This window comes from Plectropomus leopardus, chromosome 18, assembly GCF_008729295.1.
Source record: "Plectropomus leopardus isolate mb chromosome 18, YSFRI_Pleo_2.0, whole genome shotgun sequence".
Taxonomy (NCBI): domain Eukaryota; kingdom Metazoa; phylum Chordata; class Actinopteri; order Perciformes; family Serranidae; genus Plectropomus; species Plectropomus leopardus.
This window is the reverse complement of record NC_056480.1, coordinates 18,411,247-18,425,015: the sequence shown is the minus strand read 5'-3', so window position 1 is coordinate 18,425,015 and position 13,769 is coordinate 18,411,247. Positions and strand designations below refer to the sequence as shown.

Sequence of the window (13,769 nt, the reverse complement as noted above, 5' to 3'; positions counted from 1 at the left end):
GTAAATGTAATCTGATGTTGTAATGCTTGTGTGTGGGTGGCACAGTTAATAAATTAGAGTGTGTTACGAATTAGGTGTATGGCCCATTGCCAAAAATTCCATCACCCAGCCACAATTTCATCTGAGCTGCAAACATTTGATTTTTATATGTTCAGTATTTGATGCATTACAATGACCAATTTATTTAGACTTTAGATTAAAAAAATGAGTTTAATTGATAATGTGGTTTTTTGCATTTTAATATCTTTGACAATATTGTTTTTTATTTCTGCCTTCAGGTGATTGAATCTTCTTGCCTGTTGTCAGAAAGCTACAAAGAAGAAACGCTCATTTTCATACAGCAGAAAACATTTTTCCTCCCTCAGTACCACCAAGACCATCCACTGAATGAGTGGCTTGTCAGATCACCTACATTCAGGCCAAACTGGGGCTCCAGTGGGCTGTGGTGGGGGTCAGGCAGAGGAAAAAGCGTGTGTGGGAGGGCTGGAGGGACTGGCTGGGCCTGAGCTCTGGACCAGGGAGCTTGGGCTCCAGGAGGGGTCCCAGGATCCCTCTAATGATGGACTGGCACTGGTGACCTCTGATCACTTTCCCTCCTCCTCTCCTTCCACCCTGGCCAACGGACTGCATCTGCAGAGAAGGCAGGGGCATAGCACCTGCCGCCGCAGGCAGACGGAGACTCACACAGAGACACACACATTTACAGAGACACTTAGAAACATGCAAACGCACATAGACCCGGATGTGCATGCACAGGCAGTTTCACACGCACAAATGGATGATTGTGGACACCTGGATGTCAACACACGTACGGGTTCTGTCGGGCCAGAACTCTCCAGAACTCTCACACCAGAGGCCATACACACAACATCACCTCAACCCCTGTCTTTGGCGCTTGGCAATCATTCTTCCTCCACCAATCAGCGGGCAGCCCCAGTTCTCGCTGCAGAGACAGACAATCCCTCGACCTTTTGTCCTGTCCCTATTGGTCCGAACCCAAACCCAAGCACCTCTCCTCTTCCTGTGGAGGCGGAGAAGAAGTATGCACTCCGCAGCTCTGGACGTCCCCGCTTCCCCTGTCACCTGCGCAAATCTTCCCGCCTCCGCCGAAGCATAGAGGATGGAGAGAAGAGAGCGGTTAGGGAGAGGGGAGTGGAGGAGGAGGTCGAGGAATTGGAGGAGAAGATCTGGAGGGTTAAAGAAGAGGAGGTGGCTGTTGGAGAGAAAGAAGAACATTCGTCTGTGGAGGCTGTTCTCCCCACGGCTCCCTGCCCCACAGACATTGCTCTTGCCCTAACTGTACCCAAACCTGCTCCTAAAGCTATACCGAAACCTGGGCCCAGACTTGGGCATAAACCTGGACCTAAATCCAGGTGTAGGCCCGGACCAAAACCTGTCCATAAAGCTGCTCCTAAAAGTGTCAAACAGCGTCAGGCAGCCCAGTCCCTTGCTAATCGTGCTGCCGCTCATCTCCCATTTGGGAACACACCCTCCATCACTGCACCTTTAATTGTGAAGCAGGAAGCTGTTGCAGAGTTGGGGGTAATTCCTCCCAATAACCGGAGACGTGGGCGTTTTGTAGGCGTAAGTTAATGTTTAGTTACATAACATTTAGGGATGCATGATATTGGATTTTTTGCTGATATCTGATATACTGATATATAACAACTCATTTGCTGATAACTGATGCCGATATTGATATATCCACTTTTTCTCCACAACTAAATTTAGTGTTAATCAAATCTCTTCTGTAGTGGAATTAAGATCATATTATGCAAACTCTTATCAAGATGGTCCACCAGCAGATGGAGACATAAAATATGGTGCTTTTCAGTGTATATAATATTAATTCATTGTGCAAAATAAGAAAAATACTTAGGGTTGATGTTGTGTACATGTTCACGTTCTCAATTAAAAAAAACAAATAAATAAAAATATCGGTTTGTGATATCAGCAGAAATCAGCATGTTGGCTGGTACTGATATTTCATTTTAAAGCCAATATTGGCCGATACGACGATATATGATATGACGTGCCGATACTGTCGTGAATCCCTAATATCATTGACATGACACAATTTTCTACCATGTATGAAATAGATGTCTTTCAGTTACATATGTTTCATGTTGCTTTACAGGTGAGGAAGATTGTTGTCAAGGTGGCTCGTATTCCTGTCAGCCTTAGCCGTCGACAGAAGAGCTACAAGATTTCCAATTTGGAGACAGTTACAGGGCCAGAAAAAGGCAATGAAGGCAGTCTGGAGGGCACAGAGGGAGCTCGAGAGCCAACTGCACTCCTCCGAATGAAGAACAATGGGAAGAGTGTGATGGTGATGTTCCCTCCTGGAGAACTGCCTGTTATTCTCAAACGCAGGAGGGGACGACCGCCAAAACAGGCTCTGCCAGGAATACCAGGAGAGCTCCCGAGTGTTGGTAATACTGGTGGTAATGGAGACCAGCCCAAGAAGCCGCAGAGGCGGCGTCGGACTAAACTCCCATCCCCTTATCCATCTTATGTTAATGATACTAATGATGTGAAAACAGAGTATGGGGATGTTCTGTCCAAACTGGCCTTTTTAAACCGCCAGCCCCCTGCCACTGGCCGCAGCTCGCCCCCGCGCTGTTGGACACCTAGTGAGCCAGAAAGCTTTCATACCCCCTTGGAAAACCCTGGAATATCCACTCTGCTCCACCGGCTTACTGGGTACAGACGCCCTCGAGGTGGCAGAGGAGGGGGCACCGGAAGAGGCGGAGGAGGAGCAGGGGGGATTGGAGGCAGTGAGCGCAATAAGAGCACCTTCAGTGACTTCTTTGAATCTATCGGCAAGAAGCGGAAACCGAGCCCCCTGTCGGAGCATGGACTACCTAGGAAAAGGGGAAAGGGTTCAGGTGGAGGTGGGGTTGGTAGGGGAGGAGGTGTCGTAGGAACTGAGCCAGGGGGAGAGAGAATTATCAAGAGGAGACGTGTGAGAAAAAATGGTGCATTTAAAGGGGAAGGGGTGTCCATGGGGCAGGACTGGCCTAATGGGGCAGGTGGCTGGGGGGAGGGATGTATGGACAAGGAGAAAGGTTTGGGTGGGTATCAGCTCTGTGGATCTCCAAGAGGGGGCTTTTCCTCCTGTGAAGTTGGAAGGGGCGGCGCCTACGGCAGTCCAGGAGGAAGCAGAGTTGTCGGGGCAGCTGGGGAGGACTCACAAGGTCTGTTTGCTGGATATTTCCGGTCACTCCTTGACTCAGATGATTCGTCAGATCTGTTGGACATCTCCTCCTCACAGTCAGACCCCCGAAAAGCTTCATCCACCCCTGGTTATGAGCCATCCAGTCCAGCTACAGGTCACAGCTGGTCCCCTGCATTCCCCAAGTGGAACTCCAAGGGAGCAACTTCTGGGGCGGAGGGTTCAGGCCAGACACATTGCTCCTCAGCCAGACCTCCATACAGCTATGGCAGCCTGGCCCAAACATCCCCCACCACTTCTACCTATCCCAAATCCACTCCTCCATCTCTCTCACACTCTCCCAGCTCCCCCCACCCAGCCTCTTTTGGCCACTACTCCCCTGGCTACTCCTCCTCTTCTCCTGCAGTGCCACAGAGATCCTCAGACTGCAGCTTTGCATATGGATCTGGACACAGCAGTGGCAAGGCCACCGCTGTTGGTCAAATGGGTTATTCTAGCTATCAGGCAGCAGGCAAGCGAGGCTATAGTGGATATCCTGCAGCAGGTCACGCCTCCATGGTGCGAGGGGAGTCCACAGGACCCACATCACCTGGAGGAGGGTTCATGTCTGTGGCTAAAAGTAGCCCCTTCAGCTCCTCCTCCTCTCCAGAAGGTTACAAACAGTACAACTCCAGTCAGTGGAACTACAGGTAAATCACTTATGTATCCTGTATGAAATACTCAAAAACCCCAAAATGAATAATTTAAAAAAATCAATCTGAGTTGGTATGAAGTGGTTTTAATAAATAAGGCATAGAATACTTTTATTGGTATTTTTTTTAAAGATAATATAAGACTTTAATCTCACACTGGGAAAATTCACATGGTATGGCAGCTCAAGAGTCAGAAGCAGAGAAAAATGCAAATAACTGATTTGGGTGCAAAGCACGGATAAAATATTATGGCATTAAATAAAAGAGACTATATAATATAGAATATAAAATCTATATACATATTTTACCTATACAGGTATGTTTGTGATTGATGGTTGCACAGGATAACTAAAATACACACAGTGTGTAATATATGTACTGTAAAAATATTGACATATAGCCTATAAATATTAATGCACAGTAAGTGGTAGAATATTGCACAGTAGAAGACTGCATGGCATGTTACCACAGTATAAATATAAAAAATATAGAATAGAATATGTACATATATTATGTGAGTATTTATGATGATTGGGAAAATAGAATTAATATAATCTATTAGTTTGACAAACTAATAGAATTGTCACCACAGCAGGGTCAAATAATATGAAATACTTAATATAAATGTTTCAACCCAGTATGTCATTTTCAATTTTACAATGTCCACCATGTGCCAACAGTCGATACTTTACATTTGTGAAAGGTGCTGTCTGTAATTTTGGAGAAATATTGTTGATATTTGAACTCAGTACCCAAACGTCCCTTCCGTCATTGCTCCCATAGAAGCTCAGTTTTACCATCTTGCTCCCCTGTCATGTGTCTTGTTTCTCAGTGTTAGCTACTTTTTTTTGTTTCTATGAACACTGGAATGTTTTTCAGCGCATCCACAGAACAGACAGCTAGTGGACCATGAGAATGGAGATGTTCCAATAGCATTTTATCCTTCTTAATTTCAATACATGACCTTCAGGAATGCGCATTGATTAATGCAGATCTAATACCACTGCATAAAAAAAAATCAACAGCTGCTAGCCATTTGTAAAACAAGAACAAATGCAAGCTGACAATGAGTGCCACATAACTTTATTTTATTATCTATTTTGACTGTCATAAGAAAATCTTTGGAATAAATAAAAATTCCTTCAAAAACTCATTGTGCAGTCACAATCTAGTAGCAAGCAACACTAGAGTAGTACTACTGTACACATTGCCCTTTTACTGATTTGATTTCCCAGTGTAAAATATTGCTGACATTTTGCTAACGGCTAACTTATCACTTTTTTTTTTTAGTAAAATAAGAACTGATTTCTTGGAAAAATGCTGTTTTATCCAGGTGTGAAACTACCCTCAGTTATATTATTAGATTGTGTGGTATCAGATAGGTGCGTGTACTTGCTGATACCCAATCCAGCATTTTGCGCAGTATTTGGGGGTGGGGGTTGGGGGTGGGTTTTAACTCAGGGACAAAACATTCTTTTTTTTTTAACCAGCTTAGTATCTTTAGTGAGAACCTGTATAAATATTTTTCTCTTCAGATATTTGTTGGTGGAACTGTAACAAAGAGCAGTATAAAACTGAAATATTTGTGCACATTCATGCACACATATTACTAAAGTGCATTTGTGAGTTTTATCATTTGTGATGCTGTATTTATTTTTCAGACAAGGCTATGGCAGCTGGTCAACAGACAGCTTTGGGCCTCAGTATCATGGCTACAGTGAATATGGCTCCAGTGAGTCCAAAGACATCTTGGACATCTCAAACTACACCCCCCAGAAGGCCAAGCGGCAGCCTTTTCCTGAAAGTCTATCAGAGTCCTCCTCTGACTCTTCACACCTCGGCTCTGCAGCCACTGGTAGTGGACAGAGCTCCACATGTGGCACGTACAAACTGAATGAGACTGTCTCCGTTAGTGGAGAGGGGGGTCAATCCAGTCTATCCAGTCTAGAGAAGTTAATGATGGACTGGCACGAGAGTGCTTCGGGGCCGTCATACAACTGGAGCCAGAACGTCCTCTTCCAGGGCGGGGGAACCAGCAAACCCGGTCGTGGTCGGAGGAAACGGACTGAGCATCACTCAGACAAAGAAGGAGGTTCTGCTTTACACTCGGATTCCCCATCCAGTCCCTCCCCAACACCTACTCCTGGACCTAAGCGGGGAGGGGTTGGAGGACGGGGCAGAGGGTCTAGAGGAGGCAGGGGGGGTTTGTCTCCATGTCAGAGAGAGCGGCCATCAGGGGCCAAAGGCAGAGGCAAGGCTGCCTCTACATCTGGAGCGGGAGGCGCAGTGACTGCTGGAGGTCCGGAGGGATCTGGGCTGTTCCATGAGGGGCTGGACTATTACAGCGGAGACAGTAGTAGCCTCTCTCCCCTGGCCACTCCCAATCCTGCACCTCCTTCTAGCTACCTCCAGGACCCCTGTGAGTACCCCTCCCCTTACTCTGCCCACCCCTCCACACCTTCCTCCGAGGAGCGATATCCAGCCTTGTACCCTGGAGAGTCCTCCTCTTCTCTCTCACCCAGTGTCTCATCTCCTCCTTACCCTCCCAAGCCCACTCCTCCTCCACCCCAGTCTTACCACCCTGTCCCTTCCAGGACATTCTCCCCCTCCTGTTCTCCCTCACCCCGAGTGACACCCCACTGCGCCACTGCACTAAGTCCCTCACATCGCCCCCCTCCAAAAGACCCACAGTTCTCGCAGTATGACTCTCCCAGCTACTGCAGCTCCCCCTATTGGTACGGACAGACATCGCACAGCGGCAGCCCCAGCCCGCACTCTCACAGCACACACTCTAACACAGCCGTGCACACACACAGCAACCCGCACACAAGTCCCCACGGAAATACACACGGCAATGCGCTAGCGAGCCCAAATGCAAACACGCATATGAACCCGGCTCCCCATGACCATCACGCAAACCTGAGCTCACACGCCAACACCCATCCCACCTCACTCCTCCAGAGCAGCCCCCTCTCCCACTCAAACCCCCACACCAGCAATCAGCCCCACCACAATACACACACCAACCCCAACTCTCACCTCCCCTCACATACACACTCCAGCCCCAGCACCAGCCTCCACTCCCACTCCACACCTGTGCTTTATGAGGAGTGCAGCCCTCCCTCGACCGTGGCCCCCCACAAGCGGGATCTGGCCCCCCATGCTATGAGCACAGGCCTTCGCCAGGGCCTCTTGCCTCATTCGCCATATCCTAAACCTCCCTTGGACTCCTCGCCCCATCAGGAGGACACTGGTGGCTTCTCCTTGTCCCACCAATCCTACCAGGGCATGGGACACCGCTACCCCTCCCAAGCAGCTCAGGGAGGTGGAGTTCTGTGCCAGCTCCTGGACACAGCCAATGACGACAGCTTCAGCGTCACCAGCCTGTAACAGCAGGTGAGTGTGTTTACCGTTCGTACAAACAATAAGGCCATCTTAAAACTCATTGGCACCACTGTAACTGTAATAGAAATTTCCAGAGGAGTGTCTGATTACTGTGGATGACCATACTTTTGTTTTGAAACCAGTCAATTAGAGGTATACTACGCAGGATGTTCCTAAAAAAATGCACAGACTCATACAAAAGTATTCACTTTCAGTTATTACTTGTGACCCATTTGTGTTCAGGATGTTTCTGGGCATATAGCCCTCAGCCAAAACAGCAGACAGGTCTTTATAAAAAGGTAGCGACCAGGTGCCAGACCATAAGCAGCGCGCACCCAAGAGGGAATTGTGGAAACTGCGCCAAAAAATGCAACTATAGCGAGGCAAAATGCCAAGCAGTTGGCATTCACTCTCACTTTTACTGGCAATACTGTTTACAAGCAGTGGCTGACAATTCTTGCATAGTATATTATTAATTTATATTCAGGTGTACAATAAAAATGAGGGGAAAAAACGATTAACAAATGATAAAATTATTTCTTTAACCCTTTAAAACCTGTGCAAATTAGCTTGATTTTGTTTAGAAACGTGAAGAAGCCAAAAAGCAATTTCAAAAGAAATGACCCAGAAATTAGTGAGAGATTAGTTAAAAATTACAAGAAAATTGCCTGAAAAGTAGAAGACAAAACAAAACAAACAAACAAAACAGGAAAAACGATAAACATTAACTGAGGGTAAAATAAACATTATAATAATTCTATATTAAAGAAAATTGAATATAGTTCTCTGGAATTTTTTCCCGAAATTATTATTATTTTCTTTAAATTAATCTACTAATTTCTTGCAATTTGCAGGATATTCACTGCCAAGTTGGTCACTGCCCCCTTTTCTGTGTTTTTCAAAGAAATCAGCCCAATTTGCTCACGTTTCAAAGGCTTCAAATACTTTTGAAAGATGTCTGAATGCAGCACAAGAAAAGTGATGTTGATGCAGGTTTCAGAGGGTTAATAGATACACCAAATTTTAAAGTTTATCATTACTAGATATTTCGATAACTTTCAGAAACAGCCTTATCTAATTGGAACATAAAAAGGTCATCTTTTATGATTACACATCCAGTATTGATGTGTAATCAGAAAGGCTGCAATCTCGTGAAGAATGGGCTGACAGGAGTAAAGCGGGAGGCAGTATCAAGACTGAAAGTCCTTTTAAGGAGGCAGGTTGGGGTGGTGGATGTGTCAAACAACACAGGACTTTGTCCCAGGAGACCACTGTTTTGGGAAAATGTGAAACCAAAAGAACTTTGAGTTATTTTAAAGTCCATGTAAAGTGATAATTAAAATGTGTTCTGAGTTTGTCACATCACAGAAAGATGTGTTATTAAAGACCTGACCGAATTTGAATGACCAAAAAAATCACCAAGTATGTAAAAGGTCTCAAAATCATTTAAAAAAAAAGCACGGTATTCTCTGATCTGAAACGCTGGGGGCGTGTCCATTGGAGGAGCGGAGGCCACGCCCAATCGTGGGACTATGCTAATGATGCCTCTCGTTTTTATACTGCTACATTGTCAGGGGCGGGGTTACGCTGAGTATAGCTCCAGTGTGTCATCAAGCTATGATTTTAGGCCCACCCAAAAAATCTTAAAACCGGAAAATGGTGAAAAAACAGTCAACCATCTAACTCCACAGTTCAGTACCATATAGTAAAGGGTCTTTGTAACATGTTTTCAACAATCAGTTTCCAACATTTACAACGCAAAACAAATCTTTGAATTCATTCTACACGGACTTTAAGGTACATTATCACAATGTTTTCCTTAACATAATCTATGTAACTTTACGTTAAGTACATAGCATAATTAGTGGGGTGCTAACTCTTTAGATACCAAACGAATGGTTGTGTAGGGATATGTTTTTCAAATGTATTTCTTGGTGCTTTGATCAGAGCACCATCTAGTTCCATAATATTAGAGAGAAGGCAGACATCTCTACAGCTGACATTTCTCACACTGCAACTCAAAGCAGAACAATCTAGATTGATTTAAAAACACAAACAAACACACACTTTAGGGAAGATGAAAAATATGTATTTTTGATTTTGGGGTTAATTAGCACTTTAAGTTGAAGTCAAATATGTAAATTTATAAAAATGGAGTGTGCACCTTACTTACCACATTAGCACATCAAACAATACAATAATGGCTTCACTTAAGAGAAAAGTATGTTTGCAAAGAGCTGTAAAATTGTGTCAAGGTTCAATTCATAGTATGCTATTCATTTTATCACTGTCAAAAATATCATAATCTCATATTACTCTATCTCTCTTCACCCCTCTCTCTCTCTCCCTACTCCCTCTGTTTTTCTTTCAGGTGCATTCAATCCAAGCTTTTACAGATTTGCAAACTTTTTTTTTATTTTCTTTTTCTTTTTTTGTTAAGGAGACTTCTTTGTGAGAGACTGTGAAATGAAGGGTGAGAATTTAGCTGCCAGCTTTGGACAGTAAAGCTTTAATTCTCCAGCATTGACAATCAAGATCAACTGCAATTTAAACAACCAAGCATGCACACACACACACACACACACACACACACACAAACACAAACACGCATGTGCAGATTAATTCACTACCTAAACATGGACACATTAACTCATACATGTGTACACTCACTCACACTCTATGCTGGAATGAGGGAATGGCCAAGAGGAGCTGACAGATGAATACCAGACGCTGATGGACAGAGACAAACCTTTTTCCTCACCCTTTCAAATCCTGCTGTGATGCATAAAGGACTCCGTTTCCCAGAAATCTGTATCTCGCCAAATCTTTCTGGTCCTGTTCTGTACATCTGCAATATGGATGATCACACTACTCTCTCTCTATTTCTGTTTCTTTCCTCTGTTCTCTATCCCCTCCTCTGCTAAACCAGCAACTGTCCTGCACTCCACTGACCCGCATTTCTGTCTTGTGCCCGAGCCTGAACCGCATCTGAGCCCAAATCAACTTTTTAAATACCATGAGCCTAGCAAATGTCCCGCTCTGTGCACTCCTTGTGTTGTGTCCCATATGAGAAAACTACAACCAGTTTCTGCTCTTAAAATACCAGCATCTGTACATACGACTCCAGCTCCAAGCCAGAGGCCCCCCTCTTCTCTCTGAGGGTCCGTCATCAACATGCCCTCCTCAGCGTTCAGCCATGGTTTCTCTGCTCTGGGGGAGGGAGAGAGGACTGCAGCATGGAGACCCAACATCCTGTGTTTTGCTGTTTTAACTACAAGGGAAAAGAGACATTGAAATCACACAATGGCCCCAAAGAGACTCTTGTTTTCTGTGTACGAGTGTGAGACAGAGGAGGGCGTGTTTGCGCGACTGCAGTGATGCATGTATTTGTGTGTATGTGTGCATTTATGTTCGTGCGAGCGTGTGCGTGCCAGTGGGGTCAAAAGGAGTGACGCTCCCCAGACACCAAAGTCTTGGCGGGGTCTCATTCTTTCTTTCACTCTCTCCCTTCTTTTTTCTGTGGTCTTGTGTTGTTTGGTGGTTTTTGTGATGAAAAAAATTGTATATCTGTCTGTTACATATCATGTATGTATCTGAGGTGCAAAATATTTAAATACACATTCTGTTCTTGCCATTGGTAATCTCGTCTATAGCATACTGCTTCTTTAAGGGATTACGGGAGGTGTGAGTGTGTTTGTGTGTGTGTGTGTGTGTGTGTGTGTGTGTGTGTGTGTGTGTGTGTTTTAGAGCCTCCCTGAGTATTGGGCTTTGCCCAGGCTGTCTGGGACTGTGAGCTAGAGAGTTCAGTCAAGGACACAATTCGACAGGGAGTGAAAGGGAGGGGAGGAGAGGAATGGGTGGTGGGGAGGGGAGGATGTGTTGGAGGGGAAAGAAAGAAACCAGACCGAGGAAATCAGAAAAGAGTGTCGGAGAGGTTCTAAAGCCACTGAAACAAAATGTCCAAAAATGTTCTGTTTCGAAATTCCTCATCCAAATAAGGAAACAGCGTAAAGGCTGGTGGTATTAGAGAGCTGACGGGAAGGGACCCCATGCTCATTTCATGTCCTCGCGGGGAAACTTGCTATAACAGTGCAAACATTGTACATCTGCAGCCTGTGTGCCAGACAGACAGAGAGAGTGAGAGAGAAAGAAAGCAGATGGGGGGAGTTTACTGGCTGCATATTGTGTACAGTTTGTCAACAGGCTGACTAAATAGACTCAGACATGGCCGGAGGAAATGTGTTTGCTGTGACATTCCACTGTATGGTGGAAGGGAACACGCACTGTCAACAACGCAACATGACAGACAGAGAGGAAGAGGGTGCAGAGCAACAGCTGTCTGTCAGACCTTTTGTACTGTCACAAAAATAACAGCATTTCATTTAAATACAAATGTATTTTCCGTGCTGAATTTAAACAAAATTGCAGCCAACTTAAGCCCATTCTTTCAGCAATTTATAAACTTCCTGCTTATAATGTTATATCTCAACAATCAGTGGGAGAAGTTTTTATTACTTTACGTAGAATACAAATGAATACTCCCTTTCAAGTAAAAGTTCTGCTTTCAAAAAAAGGTTTTAAATCAAAGTATTATCACTAAAATGTTCTCAAAGCAAAGTAAAGGTATTAAGTGTGCAGTAGAATGATCCATCATTTGTATATATTATTTGTTTACTGATCCATTAACATGTAAGCAACATTTTAATGTAACTAGAGAACGAATCTTAACAGTCGGGTTAAGATTTGCAGAATCTTATTCTGTTGGCTTGCATAATATAACCGTATAGGTTTAGTATGAGAAATCTGATCTAAGTATCAGTAACAAGTAAAGGTGCCCCTTGAAAGTCTGAGATTTTAATCATCAGTTGGAGACCCTCACTCGACTGAAATTGCTTCAAGTCGAGCTTTCGTGTTTCTTTTCTGTGCCGTGTACTTCTAGGGATGTTTTGGTCCTCAGATTTTGCTGCGAAGTGAGTGCTCTTGACTTTCATGGTACTCTTTGGTACAGGGACGTGTGGACATGCAGGCAGCGGCACAGAGGAGGAGAGAGAGGAGAGACCTTTTGCTAAGGTGTGGTGAATTTACAGCTCACAGCAATTTCGTACGGTACAGTCTCTGGCTTTTGTTTGATATCTTGTGTCGGATTGAAAATTTTGTTGCACATTGACCTTTGTTAGCGCTGTTAGTTTGTTTAATATATTATGTGAATGTTGCCATAGCGCTGAACATCCTGCAGAGCCCGGTTCAAACTTTAAAACTTTGTATGAAAAACAAAACAATTTGTCAAATATTCATATTGAACGGCCAAATATGATTCAACTGTCATAATTCTGAGTCTGACATGGCCCTTGTAATTTTTAGGTTTAGCTCTGAAGTAAATTTTGTGGAGTAAAAAGCACCAATATTTCCCTCCGATATGAAGTGGAATACTACTTCAAAACTGTAGTCTAGTTGAGGAAAAGTACATAGTACTACAGTCTGAACTCAGTTTTTGCTTCATCAATAATCTTACTAATTCAAATTATGGTGACAATTTTTAAATAAATCATAGGCCTGATGAAATCACGGTTACGGCTCATACTGGTGAAAGCTGCTTATCCATCGCTTAACAATAACTTTAGCAACTGTTCTGTGGTCATTAGCCTAAAGGGGCAGTTCACCCCAAATCAAAAATACATATTTTTCCTCTTACCTGTTACCTGTAGTGCTATTTATCAGTGTAGATGGTTTTGGTGTGAATTGCTGAATGTTTGAGATATCAGCCGTAATTATGTCTGCCTTCTCTCTGATAAAATGGAGCAAGATGGCACTGTGCTTGTACTCAAAGTGCCAAAAAATTACATTTGAAAAGCTCAACAGCAATGTCTCTTGTTGTGAGCAGTTTCATGTAGGAAGTATTTTCTATCTACGTCTGGTAGACGTAACCTGGTAGATGGAGAGATTGATTAAATACAACTTATCATTTTTAAGTTGCAACAACTTCACAAAATTAGGTAAATACAACTAAATTTTAAGTAAACGTAATAACTAGGTCTTGATTTAATGTAAATAAATTCAGACTAATAGTTTTATTAATTACATTTTTCAAGGCAATCAGTTACCTATTTTTTAGCCTCTTTGTATTTTTTTAAGTAAAATAAACTTTTCAGATTCTTTAGTTTACAGTTAAGATGAAAAAAATGTATCTTTGATTTTGGCATGAACTGTCCCTTAATTGGAGTTTCTTTACATTAACAGGGAAGTTTTATACAAATTTAGCGTTTTGCTAAACTTTAAATTCTTGTGAGTTTTTGGCCTGCTTTCTCAACACAACTGAGTGTAGTGGATTTTTCACAAACATTAAAATTTGGGTTAATTTTAAACTGTATGAGTTACTTGTGAGCTAAATAAAGCAGCAGTCACTGAGTCAATAAGGCCACCGTTGACCGAGGAATGCGCTTCGTCATCACAAGTTTCCCCCGGGGGTAAAGAAGAAGAAGAAGAAGGAGGTCTGGGAGGAAACAGGAGGAGGGGTGCTC

At 43.6% G+C, this 13,769-nt stretch overlaps 1 protein-coding gene across 1 annotated transcript; it reads left to right on the top strand.

Moving 5' to 3' along the window:
* The first annotated feature begins 387 nt into the window (after positions 1–387).
* On the top strand, positions 388–10,873 carry ahdc1 (AT hook, DNA binding motif, containing 1). The gene is made up of 4 exons (XM_042507154.1): positions 388–1,584; positions 2,138–3,864; positions 5,529–7,263; positions 9,623–10,873. Exons 1-3 carry the CDS (start codon positions 388–390, stop codon positions 7,255–7,257), a joined length of 4,653 nt encoding a protein of 1,550 aa, XP_042363088.1. The 3' UTR covers positions 7,258–7,263; positions 9,623–10,873.
* The last annotated feature ends 2,896 nt before the right edge of the window (positions 10,874–13,769 follow it).